The sequence below is a fragment of the Orbicella faveolata genome, unplaced genomic scaffold (genome assembly GCF_042242905.1).
Source record: "Orbicella faveolata isolate gen_17 unplaced genomic scaffold, um_ofav_v1 contig_47, whole genome shotgun sequence".
Classification (NCBI taxonomy): Eukaryota; Metazoa; Cnidaria; class Anthozoa; order Scleractinia; family Merulinidae; genus Orbicella; species Orbicella faveolata.
The window spans coordinates 5,669,279-5,689,902 of NW_028301577.1; the positions used below are offsets into that span (position 1 = coordinate 5,669,279).

Here is a 20,624-nt window from a genome sequence, read left to right on the forward strand (position 1 = left end):
GAAATAAATCTTGTTTTATATAAGCATAGTTACCAACGATAGTTACCAACGCCTGAGAAAAATGATTTCAACTAGCATTATTGGCGGATGTCTTGTTTATCAGACCCACTTTCCGAAGGCTATTGAAGCAATTTACATTTGGTGCTAAAGAATGTCCCCAGCATACATCAGTTCCTCGGTGGTATAGTGGTGAGCATCCCCGCCTGTCACGCGGGAGACCGGGGTTCGATTCCCCACCGGGGAGATAGAAAGTTTTATTCCTGATTTTCTCTCCTGATCTACATACAAAATATAATTAAAATCTTGCTTTTACTCCCCGCCGGGAAAAAAAGAAGAATATTTTCTTTGATTTCGTTATTGTCTCTGTTCTATTTTTAAATACTGCCGGACTGTTTAAAACTACAACGGGTATTGATTACGTGACAAAGGCTGCAAAATATTTTGGTATACTTCCATTTAATTCCTGATGGACTCATGCATTCGTTCGTTCGTTCATTCATTGGGCCAGAAACACAACTCTGAATAATGAATAGGTATAAATAAAAGTAAAAAAATACAGTTTTAAAAACTTGTGTTGGAATAAAATGTGGACCTTGCATGCCTGGACAAAATTTGCAACCATGATAAATAAGCCATTTAAAAATATGTAAGCGCGCCCGATATGGGACTTGACTGGGACTTAACTAGTTTTAAAAAATAAGTTCTTCAGTTCAATGCCTGAACAGTAAATTGGCCTGATACAATGCTGCAGACTTCGCCTGTTCTCACAGGTAAATTGTGCTTTGTTTTAATTTAAAGTGACGGAGAAGGATTCCTTGTTGTTGTTATGCCTAGTGCCCCTCCTGGGGCATAGGCCACCAACAAGAGTTCTCCAGCTATCTCTGTCCTGGGCTTTCCTTTCTAGCTGATTCTAGGTCAGTCCCAATCTCTTGATGTCTGCTTCCAAGTCTCGTCTCCACGAGTTCCTAGGCCGTCCCCTTTTCCTCTTTCCCTGGGGATTCAGAGGGATTCCTAATGTAGCTGATTCATAGCAGGTAAACATGTAGAAAAATAAAGAAACAATAACGTTCGTTGTAATTAATGACAAGACAGGAAATACGCAAACGTGAGGCGGGGCGCTTGTGTGAGGCGCCACGCGCGAGAGATGGTCTCGCGCTCTCCGAACGTGTGTCGCGCTTCGCGTTTTGACCTCCTTTTCGGGCCTGTAAATATCTTTGGTAAAAACTACTGAAACAAACTTTTCTTCAACACCACATCACTTACTCGCGCTCGGCGCACGTGTGTCGCGCTTCGTGCTTTGACGTCCTTTTCTGTATTGACACAGTTTGCTCAATATGAAACTAATATGTGTATGCAACTAAAATATTAATCAAGAGTGAAGGGAAAGTACGTCTAGCACTCGCAGGTTAAAGTATCGTAAGAAGACGATATTTTCTTTTTTCTTGTCCTTTTTCTTCTTATTATTACTCTCACTATTACGTACGCACAGTATTGGAATAAATCTTGTTTCACGCATGGTTACCGACGATAGTTGCCCGCGCCCGAACAAATTGAATTAAGCTAGCATTATTGGCGGATGTCTTGTTTCACAGACCACTTTCAAAAAGCTATTGAAGCAATTTACATTTGGTGCTAAAGAATGTACCCCCATGCATCAGATCCTCGGTAGTATAGTGGTGAGTATCCCCGCCTGTCACGCGGGAGACCGGGGTTCGATTCCCCGCCGGGGAGATAGAAAATTCTTTTTCTGACCTTCTCTCCTGATCTCTGTTCTTTTTTCAAATACTGTAGCACTGTTTAAAAATACAATGGGTATTGATTATGTAACAAAAATTGAAAAATATTCTGGTATATCTCCCTTTAATTCCTAATCGACTCATACACTTGTTCATTCATTCATTCATTCATTCATTCATTCATTCATTCATTCATTCATTCATTCAGTCATTCATTCGGCTAGCAACTAAGTAACCGTGAATAATGAACACGAAAGTAAAAAGAGAACTTGTGTTGGAATAAAATGTAGACTTTGCATGCCTGAGCGCGCCCGACAGTATGGGACTTGAACTCATGACCCTCAGATTAAAAGTTTGATGCTCTACCGACTGAGCTAACCGGGCGCGCATGTTTAATGACCAGTAAATAACTTTGGTAATTAATACCGCATTGAAACAACCTTTTCTTCGATACCAGAACACTTGGTTGATCTGTTACTATGCACCAGAAATCTCCAGTTGTTTTACCTGAATTAATAGTACAGTTGCCTGAAAGGATTCAGATATCTGATTCATGACAGGTATTCACGTAAAATAACAAACAATATGGCCAATTCCCTCTATGAGATGTGCGTGCAGGGAATCATGGTAGTTGTATTCCTCATCTTGGACTGATGTATACAACTACCATGATTCCATGCAGGTGCGTCTAACAGAGAGAATTAATTGGCCATTGTGTTTCCTTAACAGAAATTCCGGGGCTGAGAAATGGAAAGTACAAGTGCGATACGAGAACGCCAAACGCAAGTGTGAACTAGTTTGAACTAGTTTGAAATTGAAATTGGTAGTTCCCTTTTTCCGTTCGGAACGGAACAGCGGAAATTTCTTTACCATATTTTAAATTTTAAATATTTCAGTTTCCAGTCTCGTTCAGTTGCTTTGCTGATTCAGGAAAAAAATACCCTTACCATTAATCAACGGTCATCCCAACCGGTTTATTCTGAAAAATAATAAGCACCCCCCTTGATTCACAGAGCCAGAGGGCAATTGTAGCAATTTGCAATTGATCCTCTAATATATTTCTTCTTTGGCCACCAATTCCTCGGTAGTATAGTGGTGAGTATCCCCGCCTGTCACGCGGGAGACCGGGGTTCGATTCCCCGCCGGGGAGATAGTAATTATTTTTTTCTGATTTTCTCTCCTGATCTACATACAAAATAAAACTAAAATCTTGCTTTTACGCCCCGCCAGGAAAAAAAGTAGAACATTTTCTTTGAGGTCGTTATTGTCTCTGTTCTTTTCTCAAATACTGCAGGACTGTTTAAAAATACAATAGGCATTGATTATGGCACAAAAATTGCAAAACATTGTGGTATATTTCCTTTTAATTCCTAATCGACTCATGCACTTGTTCGTTCATTCGTTCGTTCCTTCGTTCCTTCGTTCCTTCGTTCCTTCGTCCGTCCGTTCGTTCGTTCGTTCATTCATTCGGCCAGCAACTAAGTAACCGTGAATAATGAACACGAAAGTAAAAAAATACATTTTTAACAATTGTATTGGAATAAAATGTGGACCTTGCACGCCTGAACGAAATTTGAAACAATGATAAATAAGCTATTGAAAAAAAAAAATGCAAGTGCGCCCAATATGGGACTTGAACCCATGACCCTCAGATTAAAAGTCTGATGCTCTACCGACTGAGCTAACCGGGCTCACATAAAAGTGTTTTACGAGTTTTAACTAGTTTAAAAAAAAAATCTTCGATGCCTGAACACTAAATTGGCCTGATACAATGCTTCAGACTTCGCCTGTTCTCGCGCTCTGTGCACTTTTCCTTATTACTCTCATTATTATGTACGTGTAGTACGCGCCTGAACAAATTGAATTGAGCTAGCATTATTGGCGGATGTCTTGTTTCACAGACCACTTTCAAAAAGCTATTGAAGCAATTTACATTTGGTTATAAAGAATGTCTTTTACATACATCAGTTCCTCGGTAGTATAGTGGTGAGTATCCCCGCCTGTCACGCGGGAGACCGGGGTTCGATTCCCCGCCGGGGAGACAGTAATTATTTTTTTTCTGATTTTCTCTCCTGATCTACATATAAAATAAAACTAAAATCTTGCTTTTACGCCCCGCCGGGAAAAAAAGTAGAACATTTTCTTTGAAGTCGTTATTGTCTCTGTTCTTTTCTCAAATACTGCAGGACTGTTTAAAAATACAATAGGCATTGATTATAAGACAAAAATTGCAAAACATTCTGGTATATTTCCTTTTAATTCCTAATCGACTCATGCACTTGTTCGTTCATTCATTTATTCATTCATTCATTCGTTCATTCATTCATTCGTTCGTTCGTTCGTTCGTTCGTTCGTTCGTTCGTTCGTTCGTTTATTCATTCAGCCAGCAACGAAGTGACCGTGAATAATGAACACGAAAGTAAAAAAAAAAATACATTTTCAAATAATTGTATTGGAATAAAATGTGGACCTTGCACGCCTGAACGAAATTTGAAACAATGATAAATAAGCTATTGAAAAACAAAATGTAAGTGCGCCCGATATGGGACTTGAACCCATGACCCTCAGATTAAAAGTCTGATGCTCTACCGACTGAGCTAACCGGGCTCACATAAAAATGTTCTACGAGTTTTAACTAGTTTTAAAAAAAAATCTTCGATGCCTGAACACTAAATTGGCCTGATACAATGCTTCAGACTTCGCCTGTTCTCGCGCTCTGTGCACGTGTGTCGTACTTCTTCGCACTTTTTCTTATTACTCTCATTATTATGTGCGTGTAGTACGCGCCTGAACAAATTGAATTGAGCTGGCATTATTGGCGGATGTCTTGTTTCACACACCACTTTCAAAAAGCTATTGAAGCAATTTACATTTGGTTATAAAGAATGTCTCCTCCACACATCAGTTCCTCAGTAGTATAGTGGTGAGTATCCCCGCATGTCACCCGGGAGACCGGGGTTCGATTCCCCGCCGGGGAGATAGGGAAGTCTTTTTTTGCACGTGTCGCGCTTCGCGCTTTGTCCTTTTCCGGCTCTAATACTGACACAGTTTGCTCACTATAAAACATATGTGTAAGCAATTAAAATATAAATCAAGAGTTAAGGGAAAGTACGTCTAGCACTCGTGGGTTAAAGTATCGTAAGAACACGATATTTTCTTTTTCTTTTTCTTTTTCTTATTCCCCTCATTATTATGTACGTATAGTATGGAAATAAATCTTGTTTCATATAGGTATAGTTACGAACGCCTGAGAAAAATGATTTGAACTAGCATTATTGGCGGATGTCTTGTTTATCAGACCCACTTTCGGAAGGCTATTGAAACAATTTACATTTGGTAATAAAAAATGATCTCTGCAAATATCAATTCCTCGGTAGCAAAGTGGAGAGCATCCCCGCCTGTCACGCGGGAGACCGGGGTTTGATTCCCCGCCGGGGAGATAGTAATTTTTTTTTCTGATTTTCTCTCCTGATCTACATATAAAATGAAACTAAAATCTTGCTTTTACGCCCCGCCGGGAAAAAAAGTAGAACATTTTCTTTGAAGTCGTTATTGTCTCTATTCTTTTTTCAAATACTGCAGGACTGTTTAAAAATACAATAGGCATTGATTATAAGACAAAAATTGCAAAACATTGTGGTATATTTCCTTTTAATTCCTAATCGACTCATGCACTTGTTCGTTCATTCATTCATTCATTCATTCCTTCCTTCCTTCCTTCCTTCCTTCCTTCCTTCCTTCCTTCCTTCCTTCCTTCCTTCATTCATTCATTCATTCGGCCAGCAACGAAGTGACCGTGAATAATGAACACGAAAGTAAAAAAAAAAAATACATTTTTAAATAATTGTATTGAAATAAAATGTGGACCTTGGACGCCTGAACGAAATTTGAAACAATGATAAATAAGCTATTGAAAAAAAAATATAAGTGCGCCCGATATGGGACTTGAACCCATGACCCTCAGATTAAAAGTCTGATGCTCTACCGACTGAGCTAACCGGGCTCACATAAAATTGTTTTACCAGTTATTAGTTTTAAAAAATAAGCTGTTTCTTCGATGCCTGAACACTAAATTGGCCTCATACAAAGCTGCAGACTTCGCCTGCTCTCGCGCTCTGCGCACGTGTGTCGCGCTTTGCACTTTCTCCTTTTCCGGCTATACTGACAAAGTTTGCTCACTATAAAATATATGTGTAAGCTATTAAGATATAAATCAAGAGTTAAGGGAAAGTATGTCTAACACTCGTAGGTTGAAGTATCGTAGGAACACGATATCTTCTTTTTCTTTATCTTATTACTATCATTATTATGTACGTATAGTATGAGAATAAATCTTCCTTCATATAGGCATAGTTACCAACGATAGTTACCAACGCCTGAGAAAAATGATTTCAACTAGCATTATTGGTGGATGTCTTGTGTCACACACCCACTTTCAGAGGGCTATTGAAACAATTTACATTTGGTGCTAAAGAATGTCACCTGCATGCATCAGTTCCTCGGTAGTATAGTGGTGAGTATCCCCGCCTGTCACGCGGGAGACCGGGGTTCGATTCCCCGCCGGGGAGATAGGAAAGTTTTTTTCCTGATTTTCTCTCCTGATCTACATACAAAATATAACTAAAATCTTGCTTTTACTCCCCGCCTGGAAAAAAAGAAGAACATTTTCTTTGATTTCGTTATTGTCTCTGTTCTATTTTTAAATACTGCCGGACTGTTTAAAACTACAACGGGTATTGATCACGTGACAAAAGCTGCAAAATATTTTGGTATACTTCCATTTAATTCCTGATGGACTCATGCATTCGTTCGTTCATTCATTCATTGGGCCAGAAACACAACTCTGAATAATGAATAGGTATAAATAAAAGTAAAAAATACAGTTTTGAAAACTTGTGTTGGAATAAAATGTGGACGGCCTTGCATGCCTGGACAAAATTTGCAACAATGATAAATAAGCCATTAAAAAATATGTAAGCGCGCCCGATATGGGACTTGACTGGGACTTAACTAGTTTTAAAAAATAAGTTCTTCAGTTCAATGCCTGAACAGTAAATTGGTCTGATACAATGCTGCAGACTTCGCCTGTTCTCACAGGTAAATTGTGCTTTGTTTTAATTTAAAATGACGGAGAGGGATTCCTTGTTGTTGTTATGCCTAGTGCCCCTCCTGGGGCATAGGCCACCAACAAGAGTTCTCCAGCTATCTCTGTCCTGGGCTTTCCTTTCTAGCTGATTCCAGGTCAGCCCCAATCTCTTGATGTCTGCTTCCAAGTCTCGTCTCCACGAGTTCCTAGGCCGTCCCCTTTTCCTCTTACCCTGGGGATTCTGAGGGATTCCTAATGTAGTTGATTCATAGCAGGTAAACATGTAGAAAAATAAAGAAACAATAACGTTCGTTGTAATTAATGACAAGACAGGAAATACGCAAACGTGAGGCGGGGCGCTTGTGTGAGGCGCCACGCGCGAGAGATGGTCTCGCGCTCTCCGAACGTGTGTAGCGCTTCGCGTTTTGACCTCCTTTTCGGGCCTGTAAATATCTTTGGTAAAAACTACTGAAACAAACTTTTCTTCAACACCACATCACTTACTCGCGCTCCGCGCACGTGTGTCGCGCTTCGCGCTTTGACGTCCTTTTCTGTATTGACACAGCTTACTCAATATGAAACTAATATGTGTATGCAACTAAAATATTAATCAAGACTGAAGGGAAAGTACGTCTAGCACTCGCAGGTTAAAGTATCGTAAGAAGACAATATTTTCTTTTTTCTTGTCCTTTTTCTTCTTCTAATTACTCTCATTATTACCTACGCACAGTATTGGAACAAATCTTGTTTCACGCATGGTTACCGACGATAGTTGCCCGCGCCTGAAGAAATTGAATTGAGCTAGCATTATTGGCGGATTTCTTGTTTCACAGACCACTTTCAAAAAGCTATTGAAGCAATTTACATTTGGTGCTAAAGAATGTACCCCCATGCATCAGTTCCTCGGTAGTATAGTGGTGAGTATCCCCGCCTGTCACGCGGGAGACCGGGGTTCGATTCCCCGCCGGGGAGATAGTAATTATTTTTTTCTGATTTTCTCTCTTGATCTACATACAAAATAAAACTGAAATCTTGCTTTTACGCCCCGCCGGGAAAAAAAATAAAACGTTTTCTTTGAAGTCGTTATTGTCTCTGTTCTTTGTTCAAATACTGCAGGACTGTTTAAAAATACTATAGGCATTGATTATGTGACAAAAATTGCAAAACATTCTGGTATATTTCCTTTTAATTCCTAATCGACTTATGCACTTGTTCGTTCGTTCGTTCGTTCGTTCGTTCATTCGTCCGTTCGTTCGTTCGTTCGTTCATTCATTCGGCCAGCAACTAAGTGACCGTGAATGATGAACACGAAAGTAAAAAAAATACATTTGTAATAATTGTATTGGAATAAAATGTTGACCTTGGACGCCTGAACGAAATTTGCAACAATGATAAATAAGCTATTGAAAAAAAAAAAATGTAAGTGCGCCCGATATGGGACTTGAACCCATGACCCTCAGATTAAAAGTCTGATGCTCTACCGACTGAGCTAACCGGGCTCACATAAAAATGTTCTACGAGTTTTAACTAGTTTTAAAAAAAAATCTTCGATGCCTGAACACTAAATTGGCCTGATACAATGCTTCAGACTTCGCCTGTTCTCGCGCTCTGTGCACGTGTGTCGCACTTCTTCGCACTTTTTCTTATTACTCTCATTATTATGTACGTGTAGTACGCGCCTGAACAAATTGAATTGAGCTAGCATTATTGGCGGATGTCTTGTTTCACAGACCACTTTCAAAAAGCTATTGAAGCAATTTACATTTGGTGATAAAGAATGTCTCCTACAAACATCAGTTCCTCGGTAGTATAGTGGTGAGTATCCCCGCCTGTCACGCGGGAGACCGGGGTTCGATTCCCCGCCGGGGAGATAGGGAAGTTTTTTTTGCACGTGTCGTGCTTCGCGCTTTGTCCTTTTCCGGCTCTAATACTGACACAGTTTGCTCACTATAAAATATATGTGTAAGCAATTAAAATATAAATCAGGAGTTAAGGGAAAGTACGTCTAGCACTCGTGGCTTAAAGTATCGTAAGAACACGATATTTTCTTTTTCTCTATCTTTTTCTTATTACTCTCATTATAATGTACATATAGTATGGAAATAAATTTTGTTTTATATAGGCATAGTTACCAACGATAGTTACGAACGCCTGTGAAAAATGATTTGAACTAGCATTATTGGCGGATGTCTTGTTTATCAGACCCACTTTCGGAAGGCTATTGAAGCAATTTACATTTGGTAATAAAAAATGTTCCCTGCAAACATCAATTCCTCGGTAGCATAGTGGAGAGTATCCCCGTCTGTCACGCGGGAGACCGGGGAGATAAGAAATTTTTCTTTTTGACTTTCTCTCCTGGTCTACATACAAAATATAACTAAAATCTTCCTTTTATTCCCCGCCGGCAAAAAAAGAGGAACATTTTCTTTTCCGTTTTTCTTTGAATTTGTCATTGTCTCTGTTCTTGTTTTAAATTGTACCGGACTGTTTAAAAATACAACGGGTATTGATTATGTGACAAAGTTGCAAAATATTTTGGTACACTTCCATTTAATTGCTGATGGACTCATGCATTCGTTCGTTCATTCATTCATTGGGCCAGCAACACAACCCTGAATACTGAACAGGTATAAATAAAAGTAAAAAAAGACATTTTTAAAAACTTGTGTTGGTTGTTCTTCAGTTCGATGCCTGAACAGTAAATTGGCCAGATACGATGCTGCAGACTTCGCCTGTTCTCACGTGTAAATTGTGCTTTATGTTAATTTAAAGTGGCAGAGGGGGATTCCTAATGTAGCTGATTCATAGGAGATAAACATGTAGAAAAATAAAAAAAACAATAACGTTCGTTGTAATTAATGACAAGACAGCAAATACGCAAACGTGAGGCGCGGCGCTGGTGTGAGGCGCGGCGCTGGTGTGAGGCGCAACGCCCGAGGGATGGTCTCGCGCTCTCCGAACGTGTGTAGCGCTTCGCGTTTTGACCTCCTTTTCGGGCCTGTAATAACCTTTGGTAAAAACTACTGAAACTATCTTTTCTACGACACCACATCACTTACTCGCGCTCCGCGCTTTGACATCCTTTTCTATATTGACACAGCTTGCTCAATATGAAACTGATATGTGTATGCAACTAAAATATAAATCAATAGTTAAGGGAAAGTACGTCTAGCACTCGTAGGTAAACGTATCGTCAGAAGACGATATTTTCTCTTTCTTCTTCTTTAGCTAGCATCATTGGCGGATGTTTTGTGCCACAGACCCATATTCAGAAGGCTATTGAAGCAATTTGCGTTTGGTGCTAAAGAATGTCCCACACGTACATCAATTCCTCGGTAGTATAGTGGTGAGTATCCCCGCCTGTCACGCGGGAGACCGGGGTTCGATTCCCCGCCGGGGAGATACAGTGTATCTTTTTCTGATTTCCTTTCCTGATCTATATACAAAATAGCACTAAAATCGCGCTCCCCGACGTGAAAAAAGGGATCATTTTATTTTCCATTTTTCTTTGAATTCGTTATTGTCTCTCTCTCTCTCTCTCTCTCTCTCTCTCTCTCTCTCTCTCTCTCTCTCTCTCTCTCTCTCTCTCTCTCTCTCTCTCTCTCTTTCAACTCTGCATACCTTTAAGGCCAATACAACGGGCATTGATCGTGTGTCAGAAATTGCAAAATATTCTGATATTTCCAATTAAATCCTGCGTGATTTATGCATTAGTTCGTTCGTTCGTTGGTTCATTCATTCATTCATTCATGCAGCAAGCAACAAGACAACAGCTATAGCGAATCTAGCCTAATCTGATGAACACTTACAAATAAAGGGGAAAATATATTCTAAATATTACCAGTATTGGAATGTAGTGTGGACCTTGCATGCCTGAACGAAATTTGCAACCATGATAAATAAGCTATTAAAAAAAATGTAAGCGCGCCCGGTATGGGACTTGAACCCATGACCCTCAGATTAAAAGTCTGATGCTCTACCGACTGAGCTAACCGGGCTCACATAAAAATGTTCTACCAGTTATTAGTTTTAAAAAAATAAGTTTTCCCTTACTTGCCTGAACACGCAATTGGCCCGTCTACAATGCTGCAGACTTCGCCTGTTCTCAAACGTAAATTGTACTTTATTTTAATTTAAAGTGGCAGAGAGGGATTCATATAGCTGATTTATAGCAGGTAAACATGTAGAAAAATAAAAAAAAACAATAACGTTCGTTGTAATTAATGACACGAGACAGTAAATACGCAAACGTGAGGCGCGGCGCTGGTGTGAGGCGCAACGCCCGAGGGATGGTCTCGCGCTCCCCGAACGTGTGTCGCGCTTCGCGCTTCGACCTCTTTTTCGGGCCTGTAATAACCTTTGGTAAAAATTACTGAAACTACCTTTTCTTCGACACCACATCACTTACTCGCGCCCCGCGCTTTGACATCCTTTTCTATATTGACACAGCTTGCTCAATATGAAACTGATATGTGTATGCAACTAAAATATAAATCAAGAGTTAAGGGAAAGTACGTCTAGCACTCGTAGGTAAACGTATCGTCAGAAGACGATATTTTCTCTTTCTTCTTCTTTAGCTAGCATCATTGGCGGATGTTTTGTGCCACAGACCCATATTCAGAAGGCTATTGAAGCAATTTACGTTTGGTGCTAAAGAATATCCCATATGTACATCATTTCCTCGGTAGTATAGTGGTGAGTATCCTCGCCTGTCACGCGGGAGACCGGGGTTCGATTCCCCGCCGGGGAGATAGCTAATTTTTTTTCTGATTTGCTCTCCTGATCTACATACAAAATAAAACTATAATCTTGCTTTTACTCCCCGCCTGGAAAAAAGAACATTTTCTTTGAATTCGTTATTGCAACTGTTCTTTTTTTTCAAATATTACAGGACTGTTTAAAAATACAATGAGTATTGATTATGTGACAAAAATTGCAAAATATTCTGGTATGGTTCCTTTTAATTCCTATTCGACTCATACACTTGTTCATTCATTCATTCATTCATTCATTCATTCATTCATTCATTCATTCATTCATTCATTCATTCATTCATTCATTCACTCATTCATTCATTCGTTAATTCGGCCAGCAACTAAGTAACCGTGAATAATGAACACGAAAGTGAAAAAAAAAAAGAATTGAGTAGGAATAAAATGTGGACCTTACATACCTGAAGGAAATTTGCAACAATGATAAATAAGCTATTGAAAAAAAAAATGTAAGTGCGCCCGATATGGGACTTGAACCCATGACCCTCAGATTAAAAGTCTGATGCTCTACCGACTGAGCTAACCGGGCTCCCATTATAGTACCCGGTAAATAACTTTGGTAATTACTACTGAATTGAAACATCCTGTTTTTCGATGCCAGAACATTTACTTAATCTGTTATTATGCTCTAGAAATCGCCAGTTGTTTTACCTGAATTAATAGTACAGTTGCATAAAAGGATTCAGATATCTGATTCATGACAGGTACTCACGTGGAATAACAAAACAATATGGCCAATTAATTCCCTATATGACATGCGCCGGCATGGAATCATTGTACTTGTATTCATTATCTTGGACTGATATATACAACTACCGTGACTCCATGCAGGTGCGTCTCACAGAGGGAATTAATTGGCCATTGTGTTTCCTTAACAGAAATTCCGGGCCTGATAAATTAAAGGAAAGAGTGCGATACGAAAACGCAAAACGCAAATGTGAACTAGTGTGAACTAGTTTTAAATTGATCCTAAAGAATTTCTTCCTTGGACACCAATTCCTCGGTAGTATAGTGGTGAGTATCCCCGCCTGTCACGCGGGAGACCGGGGTTCGATTCCCCGCCGGGGAGAGAGGAATTTGTTTTCGTCATCTACGAACAACATAGAAATAATATGCTTTTTTATCTTGCTTTAACACGCTGCTGGGGAAAAAGATGGTCATTTTCGTTTCTGTTTTTCTTTGAATTCTTTTCTGTTCTGTTCTGTTTTGTTTTGCTTATGTTGTGCTTTTTTTTAAATCCGCATACTGTTAAATACAACGAGTATTGATCACGTGACGAAAAGTGTGAAATATTCTAGTCTATTTTCTGCTTCATTTTTCAAGCTCAACTCCTGGGCTGAGCGACTCATGTATTCATTTGGTAAAAAAACGTAACAATACAATTTGGCCAACAGAGGGAATTGCGAGATGGTCTCGCTCTCTGCGCTTGTATGTGCTCACACTTCGTGTTTTGCTCCGACTAAACCACCTGTTCTTCAGGCCAACTGAGACACTCCCGATCTCTTATTATTATGAACATGCCGTATGGAAGTAAATCCTGTTTACGCGTGAGAAAATCTAATCCAGCATCAGCGGATGCCTTGGGTTCTTACCACTTAACCAAAAAATCCGAAAACTTTGGTTGAAGGTCAAATGGAACAGTAATATTCCGGGAGATCCGTTCGGAAATTGTAGACTACCTCCAGAGGTAGCCCAGAGGTAGTCCTCTTTTTCCGTTCGGAACGAAACAGCGGAAATTTCGTTACCATATGCTAAATATTCCAGTTTCCAGTCTCTCATCAGTCGAAAGCAATATTAAACGGGAAATCGAATTGCAAAAGGTAAGCACCATCTCGTTTACTTGGTTTGCTGATTTTAGATAAACCCTCACCATTAATCAGCGGTCATCCGAACCGGCTTATTCTCACAAATGGTAAGCGCCCCCCCCCCCCCCCTGATTCACAGAGCCAGTTTCATTGAGGATATTGAAGTAATTTGAAGCAATTGGAAATTGATCTTAAATTAAGAATTTCTTCTTTGGCCATCAATTCCTCGGTAGTATAGTGGTGAGTATCCCCGCCTGTCACGCGGGAGACCGGGGTTCGATTCCCCGCCGGGGAGTGAGGAATTTTTTTTATTTCTTTATCTGCGTACATCATAGAAATAACATAGTTTTTAATCTTGCTTTAACACGCTACTGGGGAAAAAAGATGGTCATTTTCGTTCCGTTTTTCTTTGAATTCTTTTTTGTTCTATACTTTATTTTCTCTTTTTAAATCTGCATACTGTTTAGAAATACAATCTCGTCTGCAGATCCCTCAGCGGAGGCCAAACACTCGACTCTCTGTAAAAAGTCAAAAACGGAAACTAACAAATACTGGTCCCAGTTTGATTGTGCGCGTGTGTTCAAGATCACAGCTCTTGGACATCCGTAGAGGGAGTAACCGCTGTGAATACTACTGGCTCATCTCCGATGTTTCTCGTAAGTCTCGATTTCACCCCAAAGGATCTGGGCATGAGCGCCCACTTGAATAATGGACACGTGAAAAAAGCGGGAAATAAGTGTGGACAATGATAAATGAACGTATATAATAAAATCGTTAGTTCGCCCTATATGAGACTTGAACCCTGATGCTGTCTGATGATCTACCGACTGAGCTAACCGGGCTCACATGAGTAAATGATGTTGAAAGCAGGGAGTGGTCCATTTTAAATCTTCTTTTATTGCTATTAACAGATCATTTCACACAAATGTATTTCTCTGTTTGCATGAATTCCGCTAAATATATTGCTGTCTTGCAATTGCCAGTATTTTGTTTGTTGTGAAATCAAAAGTTCAGTACCTGCCTCTTTAGCAGGTCAGTTAACCGGTGGAAAAACTGTTCGGTTGAATAAAATATACTACAGCCAACTGTAGTTGCAGCCCTGGAGGTCAAACTTATTTTCAACAAAAATATAAAGCTAATAACAGTAAACCATGAATGATTTCTGTTCCATTTCAGTAGATATCAGCTGATAACGTAGTTTATTACCTTTACGCGGTTTTTAACGCTTTGTTTCTCTCAGGAGGGGTGGGGTAGAACCGGAAAGAGTAACAACACCAAATGATGGTGGCGTTAAAGACGATAACGTAACTGTTATTAAATTAGTAGCTTATACGTTCATAGTGTCTCTTATACCACGAGCGAGCTTTCTAAATCACTCATTATCAACGTACTTGGCCCAAACCTAAGCTGGTGCTTAACAAGAAAACAACAAACCTGTCTCTTAATCGGCGAAAGCTCTAAAACTCGAGTTGTAGTGTGCGGTGCAAAACCTGTTGGAAGGGAGGAGATAAAATAGCGAGAAATGTTTTCACCATCATGAAAACGCTTTGAGTACCTTGAACAGGAAAATATTTTATCGTAAACTGATATCAAGGAACCCATTAAGTTGTCTACTGATGCTTCTTTTCACAGCAGGAGTTCGAATTATCTGTTGATATTTTTACTACATTACATCACTGAAAGGACCACTTACATAAATCTACTTCAAATCTGATCACGTTTTACAAGACAGTTACTTTGACATGATTACATGTCATTATCTGAACCTGCATATACTTCGCATTTATTCTAGAAACAATGCTAATTTTCCTAATTCAATAAACTATGTTTATCATTTTTCAAGCAGGTATATTGCTCTTGGTCGAGTAGCCGTTGGTTAGGAAATATCAACACAGCTTATTTAGACTAGCTGAGACGTTTTCCTCCATTAATTCTAAATCCACCAGCGTTTGATCATACGCCGAAAGGTTAAGCGAAAACAGTTTTGTTTCTATCGGCATCAGAGTATTTTAGATTTTGGCATTCAGCACCTTGGGCCTAGAACGATGCTGGTGTTTTGCCATATTATCATCTGGGCTAGACTGGTGACAGAAATTTACGGTTACAATCTTGGAAATGATAAACTGAACGATGAGCTTTGCGAATGTGCTTTGCAGGGCCCGCAGAACTCAAATAGTTCTAATGCTAACTATGAAAAAGATGTTACTTCATATCCAAAAAGCCATTCTCAGGATTCAAGGCATATCAAGTACAATTATTTCTTTCATGACACTCAACCTGCAAGGCCTCCTGGGTGCCCTCCGTGCTGTAAGTTCATGCCTCTTTTATCTATTGGATGGCCCAGTTAACTTGCGTTGCAAACGGAATTCAGCCGGTGGTATAGCGTCTGTCACGCAGACTATATCCAATGAGTTTGAGAGATTAAGTGATCGCTAGCTTGTTCAGTTTGTCACGTTGGCGTGTTGACTAATAACAAAGACACCAAGGGCCCTCATTACGGTATTTCTTTGTCTGCTTCTAGAGTTAGTAGCAGTGATAAATATCCTGACGTTTTAGCCTCCATCATCATCACCATTGCCGCCATGACCATAACCATCGTCGCAACGTCATTTTCATCGTTATCGTAATCGCCATCATCGCCATCGTCGTCGTCATCATGTTTATCAACCCCACAGGACTCCTAAAACATGTCGAAAGAAAAGTCTTGTCTAACTGCCCATGCTAACTATTTCACCTGCAGTTGTTTGAAAGGCTAATTTGTTTTAATTAATCACTTGCGTTAATTTTCAGCTTGGATGATAAATAACTTGATCCCTTAGGAATGAACGATCAAATAATAAATCGTTTGCTGACTGACTGACTGACTGACTGACTGACTGACTGACAGACTGACCGACTGACCGACTAACCGACTGACCGACTGACCGACTGACCGACTGACCGACTGACCGACTGACCGACCGACTGACTGACTGACTGACTGACTGACTGATTGTTTGATTGATTGAATAGCTGACATACTAAATTAATTGATTGATTAAAAAATGAATTGATGGCTCGATCACATGTATAATTTGTCGATTTTTCTTTGTTTTGTTTTCAGCTCTACTAAGAAAACCTGGTCCTTGTAAGTTAAATTTCGTTTTTTCTTTTTTTTTTTATTTCGTTAATGAACATCATAATAACAATTTGCGCTAACTGCAAGTACAAGATGAGCAAATAAAAAAAAATGATAAAGATGGCACTTACACAACACTGACAACCGACTCAAAATCGAATTGAGCAAAACTAGTTTGTTCTTGTTAACTGTAACCTCAACTCAATCCGAGGGTCGACGTAACCACGTGGTGTTTTCAAATTATTTTTGTAGTTTGTCATGCTCGTGTTGATCTGGGATTTGTAGTTGAGGCCTCAGCCAGCGTGGAGAAACATGGCAAAGGGAACTTTAGGAGGATTCTTGACTTTGTGGAAATAACCATCAGGAAATTCTCAATTTCGCGTAACAAAGTACGAGTTGGTGTGGTTACTTATGGCGCCAAAACTGACTTGGTGTTTGATTTTGAAAGGTAGGTTCTGATGAGCTTTTTTAACGTTGTCCACTCAATTTGTTGTGTTCCTATCCTTATTTTTCTGTTTTATAGAAGGGATAGGGTGATGTATCCTGCCGTAACCTATAATGTCTAGCAGTTATTTCAAATGTTAGTTCTGTTATAATCTGGTGTAAAATTCAGACGGAATTTCTAAGCTGAGGATTTTATTCAATAATATTGATTAACAATCTGATCTTAACGGCTGATAAACAAAAGCTATTTCTTTAGCTCTTCTGAGCGATCGACGTTGGGCTTAATTACTAGACAGATGCACTGCTAGTCCGTGTCCCTTCATTCTTATTACTCAGCCTCCCCCTGGAAAAAAAACAACAACAACACAGCAACAAACAAAAACATGCAATTTACAAACTGTTCAAAACGATTTGAATTCAGCTGAGAAAACCTGTGAAATCTATGCTGTACTTATTCATATTTACTTGTTTTTTCCCCTCCCAGTCAGCAAAGTAAATCTTCCATGGTCCGCGCTCTGCGGAAAGCTTCAACACAGAGCTTACCCAGTTCAAATACAGGTTATGCTCTCGGGATGGCTGGATACCGCTTGTTTAACAAGAAATTCAACACGCGAAATGACGTCCCTAAAGTTTTGATAGTTATCACGGATGGAAGGTATATACAAGGAAGTAATTTCAAAAGCGGTGGCCTCATGGTTAGTGCGCTCGTCTCCGGATCGAGCGGTCCGGGTTCGAGCCCTGGCCGGGGACATTGTGTTGTGTTCTTGGGCAAGACACTTTACTCGCACCGTGCCTGTCTCCACCCAGGTATATAAATGGGTACCGGCGAACTTAATGCTGGGGGTAACCCTGCGATGGACTAGCATCCCATCCAGGGGGGAGTAGAAATACTCCTAGTCGCTTCATGCTACAGAAACCGGGATAAGCTCCGGCCTGATGGGCCACTTGGCTCGTATGCAGACTTTACCTTTACCTTTACCAATTTCAAAAGCTATGTATTTGACATTTTATCAGTCACAACAGGCATAGTATGTAATTTGTTTCAATTTGGACACGATTGTTTTAGACAAACACTGTAATTGCTTTGACCGTAGCTAAATTTGGAATTAGCGGTGTCTACTGTCCTAATCATGATATCCCGCGATATCAAGTCACTAAACCCTGATATGGCCATTGCTACGTGCAATATCGTAGTCACTTGGCAGAAATTGGGTACGGTAGATACTTAATCTACCTTTTTAGGTACTCTTCGATTCGTTTGGTCCCGCCATGAGTATTTTGGCTCCACTATGTCTCGCCAAAATACGAACCATGGCTCGACCAAGTTCGCCATAAATACTGCTGAAACTGACCAAAAAAGCTACGTGATTAGGTGCAAATATTAATTTTAATAGCATCGTATACTCCAAATGACAGTTTGATTTGCACTTACAATTGAAAATTCTTCTATTTAATTTGGATAAAAAAAAGCTTTATGGCGAGAGATACAGACAAAAAAAATCTGCTTTAACTGTTGATTGGAAGAAATAAAAAACGTAAGAACGCAAAAATACCATCAAGACCCTAAAGATTTTGCGACGTTTCAGATCAACTGACCGCGTGACTGATCCTGCGCACAAACTCAAACACTGCGGTGTGCGCATATACGGGGTAGGAGTGGGGTATAACTTCGACATCAAACAGCTGGAAAGAATGTCTTCTAGACCGGTCAGCGAAAATGTGTTCATTGGTCCGTTTAATAAGTTGCAGTATATCAGAGATGACCTCGTGAAAAGTGTATGTTATGGTAAGCTGATATCATTTTTTATCATGAGCAAAGTAAACCGTTCTTTTAGACGAGGTATTATATTCTCCTGAGATACGAAAACACATGCTCTTTAATAGTTTTACTCAGTCTTATTTTGCTCCTTTTCTTCTTTGAAGACAGTCCTGCAATTTTATCATGCATGTACGTATATGTTTTACCTATTGGCTCTTTCCTTCTAGCATCAGTTGGACATAATTGTCATAATTTTAAGTAGAAAAATTTTCTCAACATTCCGTTTCTTTTGTCCAGTTCCTGACAATTCTGAGATAATTAACCACTCCATTTTTTCTCTGAACGAAATGTTTGGTGACATTCAGCAAGTACCTTATTTCTTATAGAGTAGTTTGCAGCTGTTTGAAACAAGGTTCTGCCTATAACTGTTTTTATCCATTGTTGATTTTCAGGCGTTGGTGGTTTCTTGAAGAAGCCTGGGAATAAACAGTGCCTCTGCAAACATGGAAGTAAAAAACCAAGTAAGTCATGAGATTGTACTTCACGGTCTTTAGTCATTTACCATGTATGTAATAAAGTTTAGCGTAAAAGGACATTCAGCAAAGCCGGGGCAGCTTGCCTAGTAAGGTCTAGTAATTGTCGTGTATATTGCGAGTGGTGTGAGAATGCTCTTGTTAAGGTTGTTTCTGATGAAAATAAATGTTAAAAATAAGAAAACGACGTTGATCAAAATCAAACCCCTCTATTGAGGTCGATCTGGGTCGCGAATTGGACATTTCTCAGTACTGTTATTAAACGATTGCTCAGGCGATCATATGGAATTAACTACCTTTAAGAACTTACACGAAAAGAAAGGGTATAACCAGTCCTGGAGGGAGTAAGAGAGTTCTTTCTGTTTTCCGGACCTCAATTATTTTAATTTTTGTTTGATAATCATCACACTTACCGTGTAGCTGCAGTCAGACTAATTACAGTTGTTTTTATTATTTTATTATTCCTTAGTTTGTAATTCCGACACTTCAAGATCCACTGATGAAGAAGTTGAATGTGATCTGTGAGGACACGGGACCAGAAGCTCTTGCTGTTGATAAAGTAATAATAGACCAGATATCGATATATCAATACGGACATGGCTCCGTGGCTTTCAATTTCAATATCGAAGTTCTTTAGGGAATTGAGGGACAACACAAACTTGACTGACAAATTTGAAAGTTTGTCCTGAAAAACTCGGAGCGATGTTATAATTTTGATATATCGAACTTTGCTTGTTTAAAGACGCAGAACTACTTGAAACCGTTTAACTCCTTTCCCCTCCCACTCTTCCCATCTTCCATTCGCCTCTCTCCTCCCGCACGCTATCGTAATTGAAAATGCGTTATGTCAACTTGTGCTCGGGTATTGATTTTGCTAATGAAAAGGCTTTTCAATGTTATCTCATTGTGTTTTGAAATAAAACGGTTTTGATAAAAGCGTATCGTGTTCTTTATAACTTTACCCGGCATTTCCTTTCTACGTCGTCCTTTTGCTTTATGTAAAGAAAGATCGAATCCAAGAAGAGTCATCAGTCGTCTGTCCGTCAAGTGGCAGTGAAGACTCTCCCACCCATATATCTTTCGTTAGCTTTCCACTTCAATTGGAAGCGCGAAAGAGAGCGAATTTTCAGTCCAATTTGAACAAGGCTTGGGGTTTCATTAATCAAAGTGTACATTGAAAGCTTAGAGTGATTTGTATTCCTTAATGTTTTGCTTGTTTGTTTGGATGATGCGATCAAAAAAAAAAAAAAAAAAGGCGTTCCCCTGCCCCCTAGAATATGCGTAGATACCAAAGAAATCTCTGGGGAGTGGGAAAGAGGCAATTTCTTATGATTTTCAAAAGGTCACTTGCCTCATGATCAAGAGGAGTTC

The 20,624-nt window shown here is 39.5% G+C and overlaps 1 protein-coding gene and 16 non-coding genes across 17 annotated transcripts; 11 read left to right on the top strand and 6 right to left on the bottom strand.

The window, feature by feature from the left end:
- The first annotated feature begins 1,659 nt into the window (after positions 1–1,659).
- Trnad-guc (transfer RNA aspartic acid (anticodon GUC)) lies at positions 1,660–1,731 on the top strand. Its single transcript has one exon. It is a non-coding gene; the product is annotated as a tRNA-Asp (tRNA).
- Positions 1,732–2,814: 1,083 nt separating this feature from the next.
- Positions 2,815–2,886, top strand: Trnad-guc (transfer RNA aspartic acid (anticodon GUC)). The gene has a single exon. It is a non-coding gene; the product is annotated as a tRNA-Asp (tRNA).
- A 468-nt stretch (positions 2,887–3,354) lies between these two features.
- Trnak-uuu (transfer RNA lysine (anticodon UUU)) lies at positions 3,355–3,427 on the bottom strand. The gene has a single exon. It is a non-coding gene; the product is annotated as a tRNA-Lys (tRNA).
- A 278-nt stretch (positions 3,428–3,705) lies between these two features.
- On the top strand, positions 3,706–3,777 carry Trnad-guc (transfer RNA aspartic acid (anticodon GUC)). Its single transcript has one exon. It is a non-coding gene; the product is annotated as a tRNA-Asp (tRNA).
- Positions 3,778–4,270: 493 nt separating this feature from the next.
- On the bottom strand, positions 4,271–4,343 carry Trnak-uuu (transfer RNA lysine (anticodon UUU)). The gene has a single exon. It is a non-coding gene; the product is annotated as a tRNA-Lys (tRNA).
- Positions 4,344–5,666: 1,323 nt separating this feature from the next.
- Positions 5,667–5,739, bottom strand: Trnak-uuu (transfer RNA lysine (anticodon UUU)). Its single transcript has one exon. It is a non-coding gene; the product is annotated as a tRNA-Lys (tRNA).
- Positions 5,740–6,232: 493 nt separating this feature from the next.
- On the top strand, positions 6,233–6,304 carry Trnad-guc (transfer RNA aspartic acid (anticodon GUC)). The gene has a single exon. It is a non-coding gene; the product is annotated as a tRNA-Asp (tRNA).
- Positions 6,305–7,722: 1,418 nt separating this feature from the next.
- On the top strand, positions 7,723–7,794 carry Trnad-guc (transfer RNA aspartic acid (anticodon GUC)). Its single transcript has one exon. It is a non-coding gene; the product is annotated as a tRNA-Asp (tRNA).
- A 454-nt stretch (positions 7,795–8,248) lies between these two features.
- Positions 8,249–8,321, bottom strand: Trnak-uuu (transfer RNA lysine (anticodon UUU)). Its single transcript has one exon. It is a non-coding gene; the product is annotated as a tRNA-Lys (tRNA).
- Positions 8,322–8,620: 299 nt separating this feature from the next.
- Trnad-guc (transfer RNA aspartic acid (anticodon GUC)) lies at positions 8,621–8,692 on the top strand. Its single transcript has one exon. It is a non-coding gene; the product is annotated as a tRNA-Asp (tRNA).
- Positions 8,693–10,151: 1,459 nt separating this feature from the next.
- Positions 10,152–10,223, top strand: Trnad-guc (transfer RNA aspartic acid (anticodon GUC)). Its single transcript has one exon. It is a non-coding gene; the product is annotated as a tRNA-Asp (tRNA).
- Positions 10,224–10,747: 524 nt separating this feature from the next.
- On the bottom strand, positions 10,748–10,820 carry Trnak-uuu (transfer RNA lysine (anticodon UUU)). Its single transcript has one exon. It is a non-coding gene; the product is annotated as a tRNA-Lys (tRNA).
- Positions 10,821–11,500: 680 nt separating this feature from the next.
- Trnad-guc (transfer RNA aspartic acid (anticodon GUC)) lies at positions 11,501–11,572 on the top strand. Its single transcript has one exon. It is a non-coding gene; the product is annotated as a tRNA-Asp (tRNA).
- A 478-nt stretch (positions 11,573–12,050) lies between these two features.
- Trnak-uuu (transfer RNA lysine (anticodon UUU)) lies at positions 12,051–12,123 on the bottom strand. The gene has a single exon. It is a non-coding gene; the product is annotated as a tRNA-Lys (tRNA).
- A 468-nt stretch (positions 12,124–12,591) lies between these two features.
- Trnad-guc (transfer RNA aspartic acid (anticodon GUC)) lies at positions 12,592–12,663 on the top strand. The gene has a single exon. It is a non-coding gene; the product is annotated as a tRNA-Asp (tRNA).
- Positions 12,664–13,622: 959 nt separating this feature from the next.
- Trnad-guc (transfer RNA aspartic acid (anticodon GUC)) lies at positions 13,623–13,694 on the top strand. Its single transcript has one exon. It is a non-coding gene; the product is annotated as a tRNA-Asp (tRNA).
- Positions 13,695–15,299: 1,605 nt separating this feature from the next.
- Positions 15,300–19,851, top strand: LOC149096910 (vitrin-like). The gene is made up of 7 exons (XM_089280106.1): positions 15,300–15,706; positions 16,503–16,526; positions 16,770–16,965; positions 17,446–17,616; positions 18,548–18,747; positions 19,173–19,241; positions 19,723–19,851. Exons 1-7 carry the CDS (start codon positions 15,445–15,447, stop codon positions 19,776–19,778), a joined length of 978 nt encoding a protein of 325 aa, XP_089136232.1. The 5' UTR covers positions 15,300–15,444; the 3' UTR covers positions 19,779–19,851.
- The last annotated feature ends 773 nt before the right edge of the window (positions 19,852–20,624 follow it).